Genomic DNA, 24083 nt, shown 5'->3' with positions numbered 1-24083 from the left:
GAGATATTTCAATTGTTAAGTCAGAATCCCAAATAATTGAGTGTGAGTTCAGAACACCTTCTCCATTCCCCTATTTACCCGCCTTTGTTGATTTGAACCTCTGCTGCTAATCCAGTTGCAACTAAGATCACTTTCCTTTCTTCCTGGTTTCTAACAACCTTCTTCCTGATCCCTTCCTGAATATCCAAGCATCTATCAGCAGATTTGGGGTTTCTATTGCCCGAGAACTTGATTATTTTGCAGCCAGATCAATAAAAATGAAACAGATACAGATGTGGGGGGCATTTATTTTAAACATGGATTGTGATATGAACAACTTATTTTGAAGATGGACTAAAGAAGGAAAGCAATTTTAAAGATGGATTGGTGAGTAACAAATGAAAATAAAGATGAATTGGTAGAAGATCTTAATGTAATGATTAACATGGATGTGTCAGAAGCAGATCTTATCATATCGGTGATTGATTGGGTGATATAGTTGGATTCACAACTTGCTTGAAATCATACTCAGAGAATACTTATAAGTGGTTCTTCATCTAGGTGGAGGGGGCTATTATGTGAAGTATTTGAATGGGAGTCCTTGCTCTTTGCCTAGTAGTACCTTCATTGTCTCAAAAAAGTGAAATGATCTTTTCATTTCTTTTTATTTGGAAAAAGATTACCCATCCCTGATTTTTTTACCAACAAATTTTGACTCTCTTCATTTTACTAGGTCTGAATTGCTCCAAATGTTCATATTTGCATTATTTTTTTCCATAGAGAAAAAAGTAGCAATTGGATACCGGTATCAATAGGCAGAAGAGATAGAAAATAGATAATTATATTTCTTGGAGAACAGGATGTCCAGCAGGAGACCCATCAACTGGGAATGCTTTAGAATTTAGATTTCTGGACTCAATAAGGGGATGAGCTAGACCAGCGGTGAAATCCGGCTGGAACTATCTGGCTTGCGTGAACTGGTAGGGCTGGAGGCAGGAGGATCCACCCACCAACCGGGATGTCATTATGTCCCATTTTTGACCCTCTGCACATGCGCAGAAGAGGCGGGTGTGCTCACATTTCCGAACCGGTAGCGAAGGTAAGTGCATTTCACCGCTGAACTAGACCATTTATTTCAGAGTGTTTTATGAAACAGCCATTTTTGATCTCATCAGATTTTCCCGACTGAATTTTCTCCGTCAAAATTTCTCCATTATTACAATTAAGTTGAATTCTGCTGCAAAGACTAATTGCTTTACAACAAGCACAGCAGTAAAGTAACAAATATATCTCTTGTGGAGTTTTCACTGATATGTACCGCATAACAAAGTTACACCCATATCGTCCTGTCTTGATTTATATTATAGGGACAGCTGAAAGTTTTGATTATTTGCAGTAGTTTAGAATCCTTAATATATTAAAAAAAAAACCATTGCAAATTGTATTGGCAGTTATAGAGATACAGTTTGAATATACATTTCTTTTCTCCCTCCCTTTCTTCAAATTGCCTTTGTTATAAGCTTGTGGAAGTCTGTCAAGTGTGGGAACGGTGTGTGTTGTTTTTCTAGTGATCATCTCCTGGGGTAAACAGTTGGGTTTCTCTAGTTGCAGGGAAGCCCAGCTGTCATATGGGATTCCATCTGTGAATACTCATTTCTATTTTCCATTTGTTACTTCTCCCTGTTCCACCCCCACCCCAAGTCTGGCAATTTATTCAAGCATTATGCATTCCCATGTGCTTTTCTTTTTTTGTGTGTGTAAATACTAATGAATAAATAATGAAGAAGAATTTAGAATATACAAATCAGCAGTTTTCAAACTATGTTTTCTTTTTCAGGCCTTAGCCAAATATAGAATTATCTTTCATGGAAAAACAGATATAGAAGGAGGAAAACAAAGTGTTCCTCTCTGAACCACAAGAAAAGGGGGGGAGTACTAAAGACTAACAGACAGAAGGGCAGAGGAATAATCAAATCTTAGTTTGATTCCTGAATGTTATGAATAGTTTCACTGAGATTGCTTGGTGCATAAGGACAATAGCTTTTTATGTGTCTTATCCTGAAAGCTCGGCTAAACAATTTGCTAATGAGTACACTTCTAAAAATGATGCTCTGGAATAAGATTTTTTAAACAAGATATTAAAATAAAAAGACTTCTGTATACATAGTCATACCAATAGTTGAAATGCATTGGATATTACGATACAACAAGTTTGGTGTTTAAGTACCAGTCTTTTGTTTTCTGTCTACACCAGAGCTAGATGTAGAGGCCTCAACCTCTCCAATTGCCTTCAAAAATTATCATTAGATTATAATTTTCAGTAGGTCAGGTAGCTGGTAAGGTTATAAAAGCATTGAAATAGATAATATTCATTGTATTTCATTAATTTTTATTACTTGTAAGCTTACTATTTTAATTACTTCTAAATTAAATCAAAGTTAGGTTTTATTCTGCCTCCAAGTTATGATTTTCCTTTTAACATTGCATGAAATATTCATACCAGTTGTTTATGTATATAAAACATACATGTCAATATGTTTTGGGACAAAGTGGCTACGTTTAACTGGCCGTGGCCAAGTTTGAGTACTTGGTTCCTACTCGAATGGGAGACCCAGAAGAGACAAAGTCCATAGGAAAAGAAACAGTTGGAAAAATATGGAAGAAGGTAGTGGCAAACTAATTGATATTGCTGCTAAGAAAACTGATGTTGCACCCAAAGAATCATGAGTAACAAGATGTACAGTTCATCTAAGATGACTGAACTATGAACAATTCCTTCTAAGCTAAAAAGCGAAAGAATGGTCAATGGCTATTTTTATCTCTATTAACCTCTGAGTCTTCATAAACAGCCCTTGTGGGCTGAATTACTTGAAAGGCTGGTAAAAAGCAGGTATCTGCTTAACCTCTTTTATCCTCATTAGCAGATTCTAATTGCTCCCTAAGAGATCCACTTTTGGCCTCGTCTGCTTTGTTCCAATTGGCCTGATTCTGATATTGAATAATTGAAAAATACTGAAATATTTTCTGATTTGGGTACATGAAGCATTAAAGATCAGAGGTTTGTTACCCTTAGATAAAATTTAGAAGACATGTGTCACATTTATGTTCTGTTGTAAGTATTTAATATCATTTTCTGGGTTTTTTAAAAAAATCTGTTCTGATTTAGTTAAGGTTAGAATAAAATTATATGTCATAGAAAATTTGAATTAGAGGTTGTTGGCTCTTTTATAATTCATTTTTAAAAGTATGCCCTTTTTATTTTGAGGATTTTGCATTCAGAGTTATTTACAGGAAAGGTTACACTGAAAAATACATTAGAAGGTTGTAAAGATAGGAAGATTTAAGAGAGATAATTTTTTTTTAAAAAAAACTTGAATTAATAATAAAGAAATGCAGATACATGAGGGGGAAGAAACATCCGAAATAGAGGCGTGGCAGATAGATCAAGAGATGGCTTTCTGGCAGTCTCTATTCCTTCCTTCCTTCCTTCCTTTCTTCCTTCCTTCCTTCCTTCCTTCCTTCCTTCCTTCCTTCCTTCCTTCCTTCCTTCCTTCCTTCCTTCCTTCCTCCGTCCCTCCCTCCCTCCATCCATCCATTCATCCAATTTTTAGGCTACTCAAGTCCTAAATGACTCTGAGCAGCTTCACAAGATTAAAAAGTAAGAAAGCAATAATTCATAGAAAAAAACACAGTCGCTCCAAGGAAACAAATAAAAAACAACATTCTCAAACATCATCCTCAACCTAAAGGGCTTACTAAACACCTTAATTTGAGGGAATAACCCAGTTTTCAGAGTTCTTTTAAACTGAATTTTTTCTCCATCAGAACAGTGAAGTTTGATTGCTGAGATTTATTGCTAACATGAATACATGTGCATTTGATACCTGCTGATATTATTTGTATATTTGAGTAAAAATGGAGTAAAACTTTATTTTCTTAATCATGTTGCTGAACATAAGAATAAGTTGTCCAGGTTAGGTTGTCTATAGTCTTGATCTCCTTTGAAAAGAACAGATCCTAACATAAAGATAATTCCAGCAGCAAATGTCACAATGAGTGCTAGAAATGACCAGCTAACCTTTACCACAATAAGATGAAAGAATAGCCCATATCCCCAGGATATTACAACATTAGTGCTCAAACTTTTATTTCCCCACAGCTTTGCTCTGTATTAGGGTAAACCAGCAGAAGTTGTATATTAGTGGATTTTCTAAAGGTAGATGCTCAGTTTGAGTTAGGAGGAAAATACATGAAGATTGATGAATGGGGGCGGGGGAGCAAATATTACTGGCTGATTAGCCCTCCCAGTCCCAAAGTCAGAACCAGAATGGGAAACATTTTAAAAGAAATCTTAAATCCTAAAATCTTTAATTATTTTTCTTCCTTTATCCACTCAATTCAACCTATCTTTGAAAGTCATCTGATAGCTTGAAATTTGACTTCTAAGAACTGACTTTTGCCTCCTGCACCATTCTGCCTTCTTCATGCACACTATATTAGAAAATGGTGAGCTTTTATTGAAATAAAACTTAAAGGATTCCTTCCTTAAACAAAGCATGGTATTTTTTAAATATGCAAAAAAAGCCTTGAATGATTTTAAAAATATATTTCTTTTTTACATTTTTCATTTAATATGGATTATAAATATATCTAATTATGAGCAGCGTGGTGGCCTTGAGGTGGTGTTTTTGCTTCACAATCAGGAGGCTGTGAGTTCAATCCTAGGTAGTGGCAAATATTTCTCTCTCTGGGCACAAAGGGAAAATATCTGCTGTGACCTCTGTGTAGGCATCAGGGAGGGCATCTGGCCAATAAATGCTCAGCTCTATTCAGTTACCCTGACCGCTGTGATGCGAGGGATTACAGGGCCATTAAGATAAAAAAAGTAATTATGTCTAATTATAATACTATTCTATATGGTTGTTTTCTATGTGCCTCTTTATGTAGTACTATTTTACTACTACATTTTTGTAGTAGTAAATCTTTGCAAATCTTGTGAAACAGAAGGACGAAGGGAAGCCAAAAGTGATTTCTAAACAGCTGTTGGAGCTTTGAAAAAGATGCTAGAGGGGAATCCAGTGAAAGGTTAAAAAAAGGCAAAGAGGTAACTGCATAAGAGAAGTCTCATCATTATTTTACCTGGGTTGCATGCATAAACCATTAAAAAAAGTGCAGAGTTTAGATTACATGTTTGCAGTGACTTCTTTAACGATTCAGAAATTCATGTTTCATTTACATTCCTGCATGCTTTTTTAAGGAGCTGCAAAGTCCTAGATTATTTTACTGCAAAATTCTGAGTGCAATTGCCCAAAACTAACTGTGTTCTAATTAGTGTATTGATTTAGGAAGTGCAAATGTATTAAATTAGTTTACAAAAGTAAAATGAAACTCATTCATTTCAAACGTGATAACACATCTGCACATATGTGGATTTGTTCCTTCTAAATGAATACATCAAGACTTATGTATTAGAATTCTGTTACTAAAGAAATTATTAATCATGGAAGTCTGATTTATAAACCTCTGGTAACATGAGCTTTTTATCACAGACTCATAATGGTAAAACACTTCCTTTCTTTCCATTGCCACAAGTGAATGTTAAAATGTTAAATTCCGGTAATGCTGAAAATATGATAATGCTAGCTTTATTTAATGCCCAGGGAGAGAATATTATATTGGACATTATAAAAGATAGAAATGCTGTATTTATCAGGAAGGAGTCTGAATTTAAGATGACCCCCTCCATTCAAAAGAATTGGCAGCTTCTCTTACTATATTCTCAGTGAATTTAGGATGATCCTCCCACTTTTAAAATAAAAGATTAGAAGCTAAAACTTACTTTTCTTTTGAATGAATGCAGAAGAGAGATTTTAGAATCTCATTTCTTAAGTGCAGGATGGCAAGCCTTCTTTTGCATCACTTCCAAGCTGGAGCATCTTTAGAGGGAGGTCAAAAGTTGAAATGGCATCAGTGGCTATATATAGTCAAAGCCCAATCAACACTCTATAAAGAGCAGGAGGTCACAGCCACCATTTCTGATTTTTGACCCCTCCTTCCCCCTTGGATGCCTATTTCCAAGCCCTTCGCCATGCTTTTAACTGCCAAAACAAGTAGTCCTTGACTTACGATCACAGTTGAGGCCAAAATATCTGTCATTAAGTGAGATATTTGTTAAGTGAATTTTGCCTCATTTTACGACTTTCTTTCCACATTTGTTAAGTGAATCACTGCAGTTGATAAGTTAGTTACACAGTTGTTAAATGAATCTGGCTTTCCCATTGACTTTGCTTGTCTGTCAGAAGGGTACCACATGACCCCGGGACACTGCAGCCGTCATAAATATGAACTAGTTGCCAAGCATCCAAATTTTGATTTATAACCATGGGGATGCTACAATTGTTGAGAGTGTAAAAACATTCATAAGTCACTTTTTTCAGTGCCGTAACTTCAAATGGTCACTAAATGAACTGTTGTAAGTCGAGGACTACCTGTAGAAAAGAAGTCAAGATTTTCATTTTCAATCTGGCCTTCAAGTTGGATTGATTTTTGTATAAAGTATAAAGACTTTATATGAAAGTATAAAGACTTTATACAAAAGTATAAAGACTTTATACAAAAGTATAAAGACTTTATACAAAAGTATAAAGACTTTATACAAAAGTATAAAGACTTTATACAAAAGTATAAAGACTTTATACAAAAGTATAAAGACTTTATACAAAAGTATAAAGACTAATTGCAAGTGTAAGCTCTCTACAAGAATCTGACCGACAATCAAGGGAAATGAGCGGGATATAAGAGAGGCATTCAAGGTGGGATGGACTTGCGGGCGCATAGAGACTGGTGACTTATGATGCATTTTACCTCTCTTCGGGCTCAGCCTGGTCATCTCCTACTATTTTTTTTTTTAATTTAGCTGCTGCTTTTGTGGTTCAATTAATTTTTAATTGTTTTACACTTGCTTTTGTGTGTTTATTTTTTGTTAGCCCCACTGAAGTCTAAAATTGAAATACAGGTCCTTGACTTACAACCATTCATTTAGCAACTCTTCAAAGTTACGGTGGCATTGAAAAAGGCACTTACGACCAGTCTTCACAATTGTGACTGTTGTATCCTCCCTACGGTCATCTGATCGAAATTCAGTGGTTTGGCAATGGACATGTATTTATAACAGATGTCCTGTCCTGGAGTCATGTGATCTCCATTCGCAACCTTTCCAGCCAGCTACTGACAAGTAAAGTCAATGGCAGGAGCCAGATTTGCTTAACATCATGATGATTCACTTAACAATTGCAGTGAATAGTTTATGAGCTATGGCTAAAAATCTTGCAGTATTGGACATGTTTCACTTAAAACTGCTTTGCTTGGCAATGGCAGTTCTGATCCCAACTGTGGTTGCAACTTGAGGACCAATTGTAATAATAAAAGTTCCAAATCCCTACAAAGGAAGAGGTAATTAAGAAAATATTAGAATGTGCAGAAATGAATAGATTAACATTGGCAATTAAAGGGAAGGAAGAATCGGAGTATTTTAACATATGGGGCCAATTTTACCATTGGATAGAAAATGAATATGGACAAAAAGTGGTATAAAATTAAATAAATTTGGAAGAAAAATGTTTTAATAGGAAATATATTAAATTGAAATGTAAAAGCAAAGAAATACATATATTGATGGTAAACGTTAAATATGATGACACAAAATTTGTACCCAGATGACACACTGATTGAGTAATGATGTAATGTTTGTTTTAAAAGAAAAAAAATAAAAACTTTTTATTAAAAAAAAATTCCAAGTAACAAAAACTGAGTAGATCTCTGTGTTGTTACACATTCCCTGATCTGATAATGGCAGAGGTCCACTACCTAAAAGTTTAGTAATTAGGGCAGAAATACGATTAGCATCTCACTGCTCATCCATGTTTGCTGGTATGGTAGCCTCACAGCTTTAACTTTATGCTTCTGACTTCTAGATCAGGGATAGAAACTGCAACAGTATTTCTAAGACAATTATGGACCTTCTGGAAAAACACCCTATCTATATTACAATAAAAAATAAAAAAGCCTGTTAGATTATTTCCTAGAGAGTCTTTTCATTGTACTTTGCACTTTGAGTTATAGTTTCAAGATGTTTGATATGCAGAACAAGGAATGATTAATGATAACTGTCTAAATACCATTTTACTAGCAATCATTGTAAAAAAAAAAAACTGAGGATAAGCCTTTCTAAACTCTAGATCAGTTCATTCCTTGCATTTAGATTTAGCAGTGAACTTGAGCAAAAGTAATTTGAATGTTTCTGTCCTAACTTGCACCATGGAAAATATGTTTTAGAAATGTTTTTTAAAATGACATTTGTGTTTCTTAAGTCTTTTGTGAATCAGGCTTTGTATCATGCATTTCTCTCTTATTTGGTCACCCAAATTCATTTTGGCTGCTAATTTTCCTTTTCCTTTTGGAGTTCATAATCATTATTATTTCAGCAACAATAAAGCAAGCACATCAACAGCCATCAAAGGAGGCGGGTGAAAGGGGGGGGAGAAAATACATTATCCATTCAGAATAATTTCCCACCAAACATAAATGTTACTCAGGCTTTGAAATGGATACCAATTCTTTAAATTCTTTCCTGTCTGTTTCAGGAAATAGAGATCCTGTTGATAACAAAGTACAATGTGTCTAAAGTTCATTTCAAAACACTTGGCTTTTTGCTGTGAAAGTCACCTACATTCCCTTTATAATTCAAAGTCACTAGAGATGTGTCTAATCTTGGAGATCTGATCCAGTGCTATCATTCAGAAAAATCCTCAATAATAATTCTGCCATTCATTTTTTTTTTATCAAAGCACTAACCCTCTTCCTTCTTCTCGTTCTCCTCCCGCTCTTCTTCCTCTTGCCCTTCTCCATCAGTTGGGGAATAAGGTTTCTCGATTTAGAGATCAAATTAGTTGGCAAATAAAGTTATTGCTACTGCTTTTGTTTAAGTTCTTAATCAACACAAGCTTACTGGGCTATGTTTCTTGCCTTTTTTCCCCCCTTCAGAAGCCAAAGGCTCCACTCCCTATGGTGTTGACTGCAGGCCCCAAGTGGTTGCTGGATATGACTTGGCAAGGAGTAGAAGACAACAAAAACAACTGCATTGTGTACAGCAAAGGTAAATCCAAGCTAATTTTTCTTCCTCTTTCTTGGTAAGGAATTAACCCAGTGCTGGAGAAACATCCTAGTTGATAATAGACAGCAAATACCGGCAGCAAAGATGAGTAACTCATGTTTCTTTATTACCACCTTAAGAAAGGGAGAAGTGTTTTGTTCATGAGCATGAAACAGAGGCATATATCATTCAGAGTTCAAACAGAATATTTTAAAGGTATAGATCTTTCTTCTACCTGATGCATTTCTGATATAAAAAGCTTGCCTACTTCACTTGCAACACGAGCAGCTATCCTGATACTTCCCAGATCTTTGATTTCAAGTGTGGCTAGTTTAAACGCAGCAGCTTTTTCATTCTTCTTTTTTTCTAACCTAAGATAAATTTACTGCATTGTATTAAGCCATGAATCTATTTGTGAACATTCCTTTGAGTTTTTACAAGAGGCTCACCCAGCTGCAGTTTTAACCTAATAGAAATTTTTTTAAAAATATCACCACTTGTGACAAGTAAATAAAAATGCATTGGAAACAGTTGTGTTGTTTTGGAGAAGATAATTGCAAGAACTGTGATTTCAAAGGTTCTGAAAACTGAAAGTGTGGATTGATTAGGGATCAGATTCCAGCTTTGGCTTGCTGAATATATGAGTTATCATGTGTAAAGATTACTAAACAAAACAGTTCCTGAGGATTAGCCACATACTAATTTTTAGAATGCTTAAAAGTACAACTGGGTAAATTTCCAAAATGAGTGGTCAGCAGAAGAATGAGGTTTTAAGCAGATAAACCAAATGTTAGACACAACTTTACAATTGCATTATAACCTCAAAGGGATTTCAGAATGCTGAGATTCTAGACATTGAGATTTATGGGGGAATGAAAAAGTAACAGGAATTCTGAGTTAACATGCTATTGGGGAAAAAACCATTTGGAGCAAAACCAAACCATTGGTAAACAATAGGACAATGGGATAAAATTGGGAGTTCATCTTCACTAAGTTGAATTTTATTTCCACCCTTATCAGATTTGTTGTGGTCATGTTTGAGAAGAAACAGTGCAGATTTAATAAATATGAACTATATAATACGGATCTATGATATTTGAATAAATAGTGAGTTTATGCACGACAAAGGGAATTGGACCAGATGTTCTCCAGTGTTGTGTCTAAACTTTCCTATTCTATGTTTCTAATATATTTTTTTCTTTCTTCCCTAACTTTTAACATTTTCAATTAGGCTCACATTTCAAGTGCTATAAATTTACAGTCTCAAGTGTTACTTCTGAAAATGAAGACTTCTTTGATATTTTTAAAGTTGTTTTTTAAACATTCCTAACCAAAACCTCTACAAAGATGAAAGATTTGTTTATTGTAACAACCTTGTGACTATTTCAGTGTACAATGTCCAGGCAAATAAGGACCTATATTCCTATATTAATATTCAAAGCCAATCAAGAACTATTAAACCTTACTAGAAACAATTATATCTTGTTTTTATAATCATTGCAAATTGTACATTTTTAAGAGGATTACTTTTAGACTACGACAAGCTTTCGAAAACTGAAACATTGAAAACAGAATTTACATGAGTAGTTGTACATCAGAATCTTATGTATTTTTTATATAATTATATAAAACAAACATGCACACAGTTTGTAACCTGGAAATATTTAATTAAGGGAACAAACACAAAAAGGAAGAATATATATATTTCTCAAGTCTGCTATGATACATTACTTTAACAGCAGAAAATGACACTGAATAAATATAATACAATATTAGCACATATTATATTTTAGTATGCATCTTTATATTTCTAAATAAATTATTGATGACAGTTTATATAAAACTTTTGCTACAACAGTCTAAAATAAAATTTAAGCCATATAGTGTTCACAGATGAAAAATTTCATTAGCAGATTTCTGGATTTTTTCTTCTTTATCTATCTAGTTCTGTTTGATTTTTTTTAATATACTGTTGCTTCTTAAAATCTGATTCAGCAGTGATAAGGCTGCCAATTTCTCAATATACTGTATCTCTAAGGCAGATAATGGGATAAAATGACTCTTAGATTGTACCACTTAAGGTTGACGAAATGTTTTATTGTTAAATGAGTGTGAAAATTCTTTCTGAGTAAAAATGAACATCTCATTTTAACTTCAGCATTATTATATGTACATTGTTTTTTTATTTGGTTAAAATACAGCCTGAAATAATATTAATGAGGACATTTCACTAACTGATAGTAAGACTGAACCTGTTCACGAAAGTGAATGGATCATCAATAAAATTGGAAGACACTTAAAAATCAAATTTCATAGTTAGACATGGCAAAATTCAGTGCAACTGGATATAGTGACAACAGCTACATTAGATAGTTTTGACATTCCTACTAGGTAATCTACTGTTCCCTGGAAATTTAAATTAGTAAAATATAAGTGAATCACTAGATTTGGAGGCAATTTGGAGTATTATAAGGATGATGACTTTAAAACATATTTACCGGTTTCCAGGAAGAATAGACTTTTTCTTGTGGAACATAAAATGCTACACTCTATGGAACTTGATCTGATCTTATAAGGCTGTTCTTATGCTTTGAAATTCTGATCATATATTGTCTAATACATGTAACAATACTCATGTGATCCTCAAAATGAAATTTGTATCATTTGAGTCATCTCGAAATTAGATTAGATTTAGATCCCTGAATAGAAGGTTTCCATCTGTTTAGGGAAAACAATCTCCACTATGTATTCATGCTGATCTGGAAGCCCTTTCAAGTTGCTTCGAAAATAAAACAGCAACAAAAAAATATAATGAATAACCCGGTCTGCATAATATGTATCTGCTTTCAGTAAGCATTCTAACCATTTTTGTCCTGTTGAAAATAGACTGTAGGTGACAGTATATTCTTTCTCGAATTCTATTGCTGTTCACTGAAGAAACCCAAAACTTTATTTTGAGTACAAGTCTTTCAGCAAAAGGTTTATCATAGCTAACAAATAAGGAAATTGGATGTGATTCAGTCATTGCTAATTTCAACATGGTTGTGATCCTGTATTTATAAAATGCAGTACATGCTTAGTTCTTTGAAAATACCAAAGTATTTTCAAAGTATAGGATGTGTTTCACAGCATCTCTCCTAAAACCATTCATTTTTTTTATTAGCATATTAACATAGGAACATTATTAGCCTAGATTTTCTAGTTTAGTTTAAACAACTTTGGAAAGGCTTTTCCAATCGAAAAAAAATATTTACTGATATGTCTGAACAAAAAATAGGTCATTAGTGTGTGATGTATTTCTGACTTTGTTGATGTTTTTATTGTTTTAAAATTATTTGCTTATCAAAATTATATGGTTACTCAACTCATAAGAAGTGATTCTGAGTGGCATACATTAAAAAAAATGTTTAAAAACAAGAAACACATGAAGCGCAAACATCAGGCCTTGAGCTTCCGGGGAACTGGTGAGATCTTGAGGTTGTTCCATTGCTGATCAGCAACGGAACAACCTCAAGATCTCACCAGTTCCCTGGAAGCTCAAGGCCTAATGATAAAGCCAGATCTTGACTTCTGGAAAATATGGAGGGACAGGGATGACCTCACTTCAGGGGGGAGATTGTTCCATAAGGCAGGTGCCACAGCAGAGAAGTTCCTATTTATTTGGACCCGCCAAGTTTAGTTCCTTGAGAGATGGGACACACAGTATGCCTCTCTTGCCAGATCTGATGAGATGAACAGATGTAATGGGAGAGTGATGGTCCCTCAAATAAACCAGCCCCATACCTTGAAGGCCTTTAAAGCAGTACTTTGAATTGGAAGCAAACTAGCAACAATGCAGCTTATAGAGCAGAGGTGTAACATGTGTTATTCTAGAAGCACACATAACTGCTTGCACTGCTGTATTTTATACCAGCTGGAGCTTCTAGATATTCCAGAAGGGCAACTCCATGTAGAATGCAATTTGGTGTTCACTGCCCATCCAGGATCATATGTTGATTTGATGCCCATTCAGATCTAAGGTAGAGGATGGATAGATGGAAAGACAGACAGATAGATATGCTATCAAAGGATGATGCTAACAGATATAACTAAATATGACTTTTAATGTAAATATCTCACATGTAATGATTTTTTTATTTTTGCTGCAAATTACTAAGCCCTCTATTTACTTGGCCTGCACTTTCTTATAAATTGTTTCTACTGTAAGTACAGTCGTTTGGGTAATTTTCATTTTTACTATTGACATTCTCTTTAACATGAATTTAATTCACATTTCACTGCTCCTAGTATTATTATTATTGTGAAATATTCTCAAATTGAGTGGCATGGTAGCCTAGTGGTGAAGACTGTCACCTCCCACTCAGAAGGTTGAAAGTTCAATCCTAGGTAGCAGTAGATGTTTCCCTCCTAGGGCACAAAGAAAAATATCTGCTGCGAACTCCACATGGCATTAGGAAGGACATCTGGCCAGTAAATGCTCAGCTCCATCTAGTTGCCCCGAATTTATCCTAAATTAAGGGATTACAGGATTATAAAAAGGGGAGTATTCTCAAGTTACTGTTTATATGTTGTGGGCATGGAATAAAACTAGTAGTGTCTACCCAAAGTACACTTTACAATTTAATTAAGAAACAAGATGTAAGTAAAAGTAAAGTAAAAAAGTAAGTAAAAAAAAAGAAAATCAGGGAAAAGACATGCATTCTTGAAAATGTACACATACGGAATAAAATCATTGTTTTATTTTAAAAGTTCAAACCGGCAGAGACATCAGTTTTCAAATGAAGAAGATCTAGACATTTTACAGCACATGAGACCACACATAAATTGTCACTGCTGAGTCAATTATCAATTATTATTTACATAGAATTATCCCCTCACATTTCATTAAGCAATGGGAAAGTCACTAATGCTGTTTTCTGCATCATCTCAATAATGAAGGCTAAAAGTACTTGGTGCAGCTAGATAGAAAACAAAGCAATATCAGTAAATCATGATCACAAATGTAAAAACGATCAATGCGGAACATGAAATGAAATGACAGAAGGCTTGAGAAATATTTGTTCCGTTTACTTCGGCTGTATAATTGATGCTGCAAATGGCTATTTTTATTGCAGCACACAGAACATTGATCCATAACGCAATATAGTCTTCAAATACTTTGGGATTTGTATTTTTTTTAATGAAATATTTTTAAGAACAGCTACTTTATGATTTTCCATTTTTAATATATCCCACTGCTTCTATCTTAATTTCAAACGTTCTCAATCTTATGTGCCATATCAAAACAGTCTCAGACATATTATTAAAACATGTTGGTTTATACTGCATGGCGTTATCCTGTGGTGCTCTGCAATCAATTACCATTATACCACCATCATTAATAATTTTCTTAATGAAAATGATTCTGTTGATCTCCGTTGTATTTTAATTATCAGAGTTAAGCATAATTACACTGCAGCTCTGAGCTGGCATGTAGACTCCTTTAGGGTGCAATTTTGTTTTAACACACTGATAATGTAATTTTACATTGTGTCAGTTGTTTAGTTATTATCCAGTTATACAATTCCACTGTATTCCTGATAACAGATAATAACCTTAGCACCTCCTATGTCCTGAAGTCATTTAAAAAGCAATATTAGAATTTCACAACTAGCTAACTTAATCTCCTTATGATTTTATAATTCCCACTGCTAAATATTTTTACATGAACCCTCTTTTCTAATATTCTCATATATGTGAGTGTGTGTGTGTTATACATACATACATACAAACACACATACAAACACACATGCACATATGTGTTTCATATGCTTTTATTATTTCATATGCTTTTGCTATATATCTTGCTCCAGTTCATTTTGCATCTTGATATTTCTTTAGCCATTATTGCTTGTCACATAAGGACTAACTCAGATGGAATCCTATCAAATTCCAGGTTAAGAATGTTATACTCTTGTTACTCTATGATTGGATTAACACACATAACCCAAACTAGATGGAGCTGGGCAGTTAGCATTTAGCAAAACCCAGACATAGTCTTAGCATGTAAATCAGGCCATTGTTTTAATATATAATATGATTAATTTATTTAGGCACACCCGGTAATGAGAAACTGGGATTTATTTTCTTAACTCAAGTTTAGAATATAGTGTGTTACGTAGATACTGGCACTGGTAAAATGGCATCATAAGAACTGTGGGAAAACCCCTTTCTGTAATAGGACAGGTCTGACTAATTTAACTAAGCCTCCCTGCATTCATTGGTGCATAGCTTCCCTCCTGATTGTCTTCACCATCAGCAGGCTGCCAGGTTATATTGTGCTTTGTGCTATATTGGTGCAAGATAGCAAGTAAGTCTTGATATGAATCTACAATCTGTCTGAAATCTAAACACACTTTTTTTTCCCCCATTGAATGGACTGCTGTTATTGCAAATCTGACAGCATGCTACTTTCAAAGGGTCAGAAATCTTCCACTAGTTGTTATGGGTTGCAATTGTCCACAACTGTCCTTTTTCTTTTGGAAAGATGATGATCCTAAGCAAGGTTTATGACAATTGTTTTCTTTTTTTAAAAAAATACACTTTATATTCAATATATATTAAATATTCATTTTTGAAACAACAAGCCACTAGGTTTTTAAGTCTCTGTAGACTATTTTACAGAACTGTCCTCATGGATTTGTTCTGTCTTTCTTGTCACCATCTCTTTTTAGACTATTGAGCTTTTTTATAATGCCTGCAAGCACTGTTTTTTGTAAATTAAAAATGATTAAATTGTATATTGTACTACATCTTGTTACAGATTGCAATTGCTGTAGTGGAAATTAGCTGAAATAAAACTTGCAACAGCCATTGGGGTGGTTATAGCAAAAAAAAAAAAAAAAAAAAGCTATTCCCCCCCCCCCCTTCTGAATCAATTTATTTCAAGGGAAATGAAATTTTCTTTACAAATTTTGTAACTGCAGCAGTTTTAACAAGATTTTTTGTCAACAGTCCAAAAATCAAAGAAACAAACATCATTTCCCAGCAGACTTCAGTACTAGGTAAATATTAGAGAAAGGAAGAACATATGGGAAATTTCTCAGCAGTATGGTTGGTATTTAAAAGAATCGTGGACATAAGTGGCATCTCTGACTTAGAAGGATGCATGTAGGTGGAGATAAATTTTAGATAGTATCAGTGAAAAAGCATATACCCAGCATATAAATTATATCTCAGTAAGGTAAGATGGTGCTGAATTGTAAAATTCCAATCACAAATTAATACATAACATTAGTGCTCTATAATGTAATCTCTTTCCAAGACTTAATATACAAGCCTTTGTATGCAATATTCAAGTTTGCGCATTTAGGAAACATTTTAGATATTTATTTATTTATTTATTTATTTTATTTTATTTTATTTTATTTTATTTTATTTTATTTTATTATTTTATTTTATTTTATTTTATTTTATTTTATTTTATTTTATTTTATTTTATAAAATTTGTATGCCGCCCTATCTCCGAGGACTCAGGGCGGCTCACAACGACAATCGACCAAGCGACTGTTAACACCAACAAATATACATAAAAAATCAAAAAAGTATTGGGTAAATTATTCTATCAATGGCGGCAAAAGAAAGCCACACCCTCTTATTTGTGATTATTAGCTACAGGGGAAGAACTTTAAATAGGGCCTTGTCCCTTTGGAACAGAGGCAGCTTTAAGACTTGTGGACTTCAACTCCCAGAATTCTCCAGCCAGCTATGCTATGCTGGCTGGAGAATTCTGGGAGTTGAAGTCCACAAGTCTTAAAGCTGCCAAGTTTGAAGACCTCTGCTTTGGAACCGTACACACTGGAAAAGCCAAAATAAACAACTGTTGTAGTTCATGAAACAATCCATTATGAAAGATTTTTGTTGTGCCTGTCAGAGTAAAGGAGAAACTATGGAACTCTTACTTACAAACCTTCAGTCTTGAAAAATATAATCATATTTTTTGACATTTGGCCAAACTATAGTTCTGTTTCAATTAAACTTTAGTTTATATTACAAAACTACTGTTCTTTCCTTAAACTTGAAGAATTCTTCGAATGTTTCACAGATGTAGGAACTTTTCCATTAAACTCAACCTTTCATTTTAGGTAAACTTTGGTGTTACTTTTTGATAAGGAAACCCTGAAATAGACCATTTACCTATTAGAAACTGGGGTTGTTTTTGTTTTTGTTTTTTTGTTTTTTGAATTTTTAAAATCCAGTTAACATGTTTTAAGTCAATAACATTCATTTGTGTCTGAGGAAGCCAACTTCACAGAAAAGTTGCTGCTGTTGTTTTTGGTGCGAGCTTAATAAGAAAAGAAATCACAAATTTGCTGAGCCACAGATTTCAAGTTGTCGACAACACCATACCCAAGAAAACAGAAGAAAATATATATGCACTCGGTCCTGTCAAAAGGCTTTCGCCTTATCTTGAGAGACTGTCAGGGCAGGAACATCATGGAATGGACAGGAGTCTATTAAATTAATAAGCTGCTGGATGGTGTCTGGAGAGTTATGATGCTCCATAAATCCAGTTTGATCATGGTGGACAAGGTTTAAATCTGCAGCCTTCTAATACACATCCACTTTTTGGATTGAATTTGAAGTTTTGTGCTGAAAACATAGAGATAGTCCTGCGGCTTGTGAATTAAGATTTATCTTCTTTTTTTTTTCCCCTCCTTTCTCATAGCTGGTTTTTTTTTTTTTTTTCCTTTAAGAAAAGCTAGGATTTGACAAAAAGGAAAACACCTTAGGGATCCTGGCAAATGTTACTGCTTGAAATGAAAGAGCTATTGTCAAGGTGAAACCATGACCTAGGTACCTAATATCAAACCTGGGTTGTTCTTTTCAAACAGCCCCATTGGAATAGAGGGCAAAAAGGTCTGCATGAAAAGAAACAAGGAAGAATTTACCCATAACTTATTTTATAGTGATTCCTGTCAAAAGCTCCCGCTCTTAGTTTATGACATAAGAGGACATGAATGTTAGCCAATATATTTTGTAAAAGAATAATAATGAAAAGCACTTACTCTTCTCTGATGATAGAAACCTTAGTTTTAAATCTATTTCCGCAGTACATATCTACTACATTGCTTACTCTTGATTTTAATAATGAAAATAATTACTTGGTCATTATATGTATAAGTCACTGCTAATTTCCAAAGAAGATGAATTGTTCTGTTGAGAAAATCCCCACTTCTATAAGGAGCCATGTTGATGCAACAAAATACCTTTTATTGGCCTGCACAACTATAGCCATCACTGGATTCCTCACTAAAGGGATTTAAAAGAGCCCTGAGGTCCATAAGATTACAGACTATATATCCTGATACATAAGATTTACAAAGTCTGTAAATTTTAAAATGACCTTTACTACCTAAATATAGGTTGCGATATCAACATGGGATGACCATATGATGGGCTGCTTCAGGGGTGAAATCCAGCAGGTTCCGACAGGTTCTGGAGAACTGGTAGCGGAAATTTTAAGCAGTTCGGAGAAACGGTAGCGGAAATTTTGAGTAGTTCGGAGAACCAGCAAATACCACCTCTGGCTGGCCCTAGAGTGGGGTGGGAATGGAGATTTTGCAATCTCCTTCTCCCAGGAGTGGGATGGGAATGGAGATTTTGCAGCATCCTTCCCCTGGAGTGGGGTGGGAATGGAGATTTTGCAGCATCCTTCCCCTGGAGTGGGGTAGGAATGGAGATTTTGCAGTATCCCTCCCCTGCCACACCACTAAGCCATGCCCACCAAGCCATACCATGCCCACCAAGCCACACCCACAGAACCGGTAGTAAAAAAATTTGGATTTCACCACTGGGCTGCTTCTATGTTCTATTACTCTAAAGCAGAGGTCCTCAAACTTGGCAGCTTTAAGACTTGTGGACTTCAACTCCCAGAATTCTCCAGCCAGCATATCATAGCATAACTGGCTAGAGAATTCTGGGAGTTGAAGTCCACAAGTCTTAAAGCTGCCAAGTTTGAAGACCTCTGCTCTAAAGAGACACCAAGCCTGCCCTTTCTTCTGATAGTAGCAACTTCTAACAAATAGCATTCTTTATTGGATCTATATATTGATTCCTCCATCCCATAGAAAAGACAACAACCTGGCTTTTGTAACAACCTGTCTCCTTCTCCTCCAGGATTGTCCGTCAGTTTCAGTTTGCCCACTTTACCTAATGTGCATTGCAGCATCTTGTGTGTTGGAATATTATTTGTCTAAGACAATGAACAATATTGAAAAGAAGTCTAGATGTTGGAAAGAAACATCTGCGCGAGCTGCACTGGCTTCCTGTGGTCTTCCGGGTGCGCTTCAAGGTGCTGGTGACCATCTTTAAAGCGCTCCATGGTTTAGGGCCAGGGTATTTACGAGACCGCCTTCTGCCACCAATAGTCTCCCACCAGCCAGTTCGCTCGCACAGAGAGGGCCTCCTCAGGGTGCCGTCGGCCAGACAATGTCGGCTGGCGACCCCCAGGGAGAGACCCTTCTCTATGGCGGCACCTGCCCTCTGGAACGACCTACCCCCAGAGATACGCACGATACCAGACCTCCGGACTTTTCGTCGGGCCCTGAAAACACATCTATTTCATCTAGCCGGGTTGGCTTGATCCCATCCTTTCGGTTTTAATTTGTAATTAGTTTTAACTGGGTTGTTTTAAATTGATGGCCAAAATTATTTAATGTCTTTTAAACTGTTTTTAAATTTTATATGTTATGTTTTACCGTGGCTGTTCATTGCCCTGAGTCCTGTTGGAGAAGGGTGGTATATAAAATAAATAAATAAAATAAAAATAAAATAAATAAATAAGTACATGGACCAAAATATTCAAATTCTTGTTGCACCTATGTGCCCTCTAATTGATTACAGATTTCCAAGGGGGAAAAAAACGATTTACATGGTTTCTCCCTGGAGAAAGTGCTTTGATATTTAATATTTTAAAGAGCCAAAAGGATTCTAGAAATTAACAGAATGGTAAGAGGACAAATTGTCTTCAGTATGCTATAGAAACAGAACAGCTGGTAATATGGACATAGAACATATAGGTTCTATTGTCACTCTAGAATGCCAGTTAATTTTCTATGACCAAATCATGTAGGGTTGGGATATGGTGGTTTTTCATAAAACAAGGAGTCAAACTGTGGCTCTAGTATTTTACACTAAATAGTATAACCTGCAGTTTCCCTCTAGGGGACCTGATGATGTCAGTTATGTACAGTGTAATTATGACATAAAATAGTTAATACTGATTGCAAATACGTAAAAAAGACATTTCACATTTAGTTCTGATCAGTAAGTATTAAATGGAAAGCCTGGGGCTTACAACCTGTTATGTAACAAAGAATTAACTACCAATCAATGTTACATTCAGTAGTGTATAGATAGATTAAAGCATAACTAAAGCTGAAATCCTAATACCCCATTTATTTTTGCCTAAGTAAAATGGAGGGGACAGGAATAAGATTGTGATCTCTTAGTCTGCAGTTCAATACTTATTCACTTGAGAATAAGCCCTACAGAACATATAATGTTGTGGTATAATATTATACACTTAGTATACTTTGCACAGCTAAGAAAGTTTTATTTTGTTCATATTTAACCCACCCTTTATATCAGACTAATGTTAATAGGTCTATATAGAGTAAATATATTGTTGATTATAGTTTTATAATCTCAGTTTACTTCTCAGTTAAGCAGAAGTATTAGTATTTAAGCTGATTGAATTGCACTGAAATCAATGCAATAAACTTGTTCAAATTCAATTACCTTAGCTTAACGTGGTCCTGGATTGGACTGTCACTCATGTTTTGCTCACTTCTGCAACGAAGGTCAATACTAAATAGAATCTTGGATCATAAAAATACAGTAAATACTGGTGTGACAATCTGTAGGTTTTCTAATATCAAAGTACATCAAAATATCAAAGTGCTTCAAAATCACAACATTGGGTTATAAATTTCTGATACCTATCAACCAATACTGCATTGTCTTCAATGCATAATATTCTTTAGTACAACTATATGTTAACCGTAATCAAAGTAATAGTTTCCGCATCATCCAGTTTTCATTTTTCTATCTGTTTCATTTAATTTAGATGCATATTCATTCTGATGCTTAAAACTTTTTATTATGCAATTTATAATGCATTTATTGGCATTGGGTAATTTCTTAATATTAATAGCGCTGTCATAGTTGGTTCCATTAAGTGTTCTTCAAATCTTGATTTCAACTGGGTCTTCTATCATCATCATTGCCACAATCACCACTACCATCATCCTATAGCATCCAATCATGACAAAAACAAAATGCAGACCATTACAGAAAAAATAGAAAATTATACAATTGAATGCTCTAGAGCAGTTCAGGAGGAACTGTGTGAAAAGCTAAAGGCTGGTAATAAAGATGCATGGTTTATACAGCTAAAATATGGAAGAAGCTCACTTGTTTCTTGTGCAAAAGGATTTTATGGGAATTTTAGCTGCCCTGTTTTAAATCATTCAAGAATGAACTCTGATAATATAATGGTTTATAGCATAATCTTCCTAAATGGCAATGCCACAGTGCTTCTCTGTGCAGACGTTATTGAATGGATTGCAGATAGGAAACTAAACACTTGAATGAAGATCAGAACAAAGATTTGTCTCTGTTTAAAGCAAGACGCGACACATATGCACAGGGATCATTCACAGGAACAATTGACTGATATGCCCTAACCTTCAACTCTGCAACAGTGATGAACATAATGGGACTGATTTGTTACACGAAACAAACATTCAGAAATGTTGGAATGGAAGCGTATGAGAGGTGAGGAAGTGAACAGGATCTTTTTTTAAAAAAAATTAACAAGTACTGTGGAACTGTGTGATGTTCACAGGCAGTTCATATGTGACCGGGAAAAGGTAATAGGGTTTGGCTGCAGTGTGTCCAGAATAAAACTCTGTTTTATAGGTAACGACATTTTCTGCTCCTGGACACATGATTCTTCTAAGAGTTCCAAGAGTTGTTAAGGTAGATAGGAATATAATTAAAATTACTGTTACAAAATAAGTATTCAATTATTCACTTTTAAAATATTAAATTCTAATAAACCTACATATTGGTAAAAGTGGAAAGATTAACTTAAAAATTAAAAGCATTTTTTGTATAAACAGTTTCAAAAGACCATTTGTTTAAAGACATGGTATCTTAGGGGGAAAAAAGCATTACAAGTCCATAAAAAAAAAAAAAAAAGATGGAATACTCCATAATTAAGAGCCAGTTTGATACAGCATAAGGCACTGGGCTAGAAACCAGGAGACAGTAAGTTCTAGTCCTCCTATAGTAGACCTGAATATTTTATGGCCCATGGTCACATCCAGCCCTTCAACTATCTCTGTCTGGCCTGCAGCAGTGGTGGTGGGTGGAGGTGGGTGGTGGGGCAGTAGGGGAGGGGCAGTGGCAGGAGTGGAGCCCTCCACAAAAGTCCCTGTGGGCCCATGGGAAAATTAATTGCCCATGTCTACCCTACAGGCACAAAGCCAGTTGAGTAACCTTAGGCCAATCTCTTTCTCTCAGCCCTATGAAGGTGGCATTGGCAAAACCGTTTCTGAAATCTTGCCAATAAAACTGCAAGCACCTGCCCAGGAACTTACCCAGGGCAGTAGTAAGGAAGTAGTAAATAGTAAAGTAGTAAGGAACTTACCTTTGAATCAGTGGTGATTCGAAGGCACATATCCAGCGAACTCCCCTCCCCAATTACTAGACACTCCCCTTTCTTTCTATTTGTCTTATGCATATGATGAGATAATGAGAAATCAAAGGAGCAAGCTTATACAATATCGTATAGATCAGGGGTCTCCAACATTGGCAACTTTAAGCCTGGCGGACTTCAACTCCCAGAATTCCCCAGTCAGCTGGCTGGGGAATTTTGGGAGTTGAAGTCCGCCAGGCTTAAAGTTGCCAACGTTGGAGAGCCCTGGTATAGATTATTACTGTGTTGAGCTATATTCCTTCTGATTATACACGAAATATAAAGATAGCTTGTATTCTAGAAAAGAAAGAAATGCAGATCTTTTTCTCTCTATCTCTCTCTGTTCTCTACCAGCCCACAATGATTCTAAGCTGGAGCTACTTATCCTGCGTGCAGGCAGAAGAAATGTTTTTTATCAATTATTTATTTGATGTCTAGGCTGCTTGACTCTGGTCAGCTTACAACTTAAAACAGAATAGCAACAAAAGCAGTTTAAGTATATTGACAGAAATACCCCTCATAACAAAACATTAGACGTTCTTTTTCCATCAACCATTTGTGTGTCCTTATTAGAAGCATTCAAGAAGCTCTCATATTACATGTCTAGCAACAACAGCAGGTGTCTGGCAGAGCAAAAGAAAACTCTGCTGTCAACTCTTTCGGTGATGGTGTGGCATCTGTAGGAAGGGCTTTATCTCTGACTTATCCAGAATGGAAACACTGTGATATTGAAACACAGTTGAAGTGCTGCTGATAGCCAGTTTACCTTCCATACTGCATGGAAAGGTAGGTTTTTACATACTTTTAGTAGCAATAGCAATAGCACTTAGACTTACATACCACTTCATAGTGCTTTACAGCCCCTCTCTAAGCAGTTTACAAAGTCAGTATATTGCCTCCAATAATCTGGGTCCTCATTTTATCAATCTTGGAAAGATGGAAGGCTGAATCAACCTCGAGCTGGTTAGGATCGAACTCCTGGTAGTGGGCAGAGTTAGTCTGCAATACTGCATTCTAACCACTGCATCACCATGTCTCTAGTAGCTGGGTTCATCAGTCTTTGGGAGATCAATTTGGTGTTAAAGCCCAGAGGACTTGACTAATCAGTATGTATAACAAACCTGGATTACCTCTATTCCAAGAACTTTCTAAGTAGGTTTTTCTTTGTCCTCCCAGTCAAGAAACACAGCTGAAAAGATAGCCATGAAT

The 24083-nt window shown here is 35.3% G+C and overlaps 1 protein-coding gene across 1 annotated transcript in view; it reads left to right on the top strand.

Moving 5' to 3' along the window:
- The window catches only part of ZFPM2 (zinc finger protein, FOG family member 2), a 344536-nt gene that overhangs the window by 215297 nt on the left and 105156 nt on the right, over nt 1-24083 (top strand). Inside the window, exon 5 of the mRNA XM_070940379.1 lies at nt 9022-9133. Coding sequence (XP_070796480.1) covers nt 9022-9133 — 112 coding nt within the window. The remainder of the gene's footprint in view (nt 1-9021; nt 9134-24083) is intronic.

This window comes from Pituophis catenifer, unplaced genomic scaffold (genome assembly GCF_029215685.1).
Source record: "Pituophis catenifer annectens isolate HBS135680 unplaced genomic scaffold, rPitCat1.0.hap2 SCAF_3, whole genome shotgun sequence".
Lineage (NCBI taxonomy): Eukaryota > Metazoa > Chordata > Lepidosauria > Squamata > Colubridae > Pituophis > Pituophis catenifer.
The sequence above is the reverse complement of the archived record's forward strand: the minus strand, read 5'-3'. Positions and strand labels throughout refer to the sequence as shown.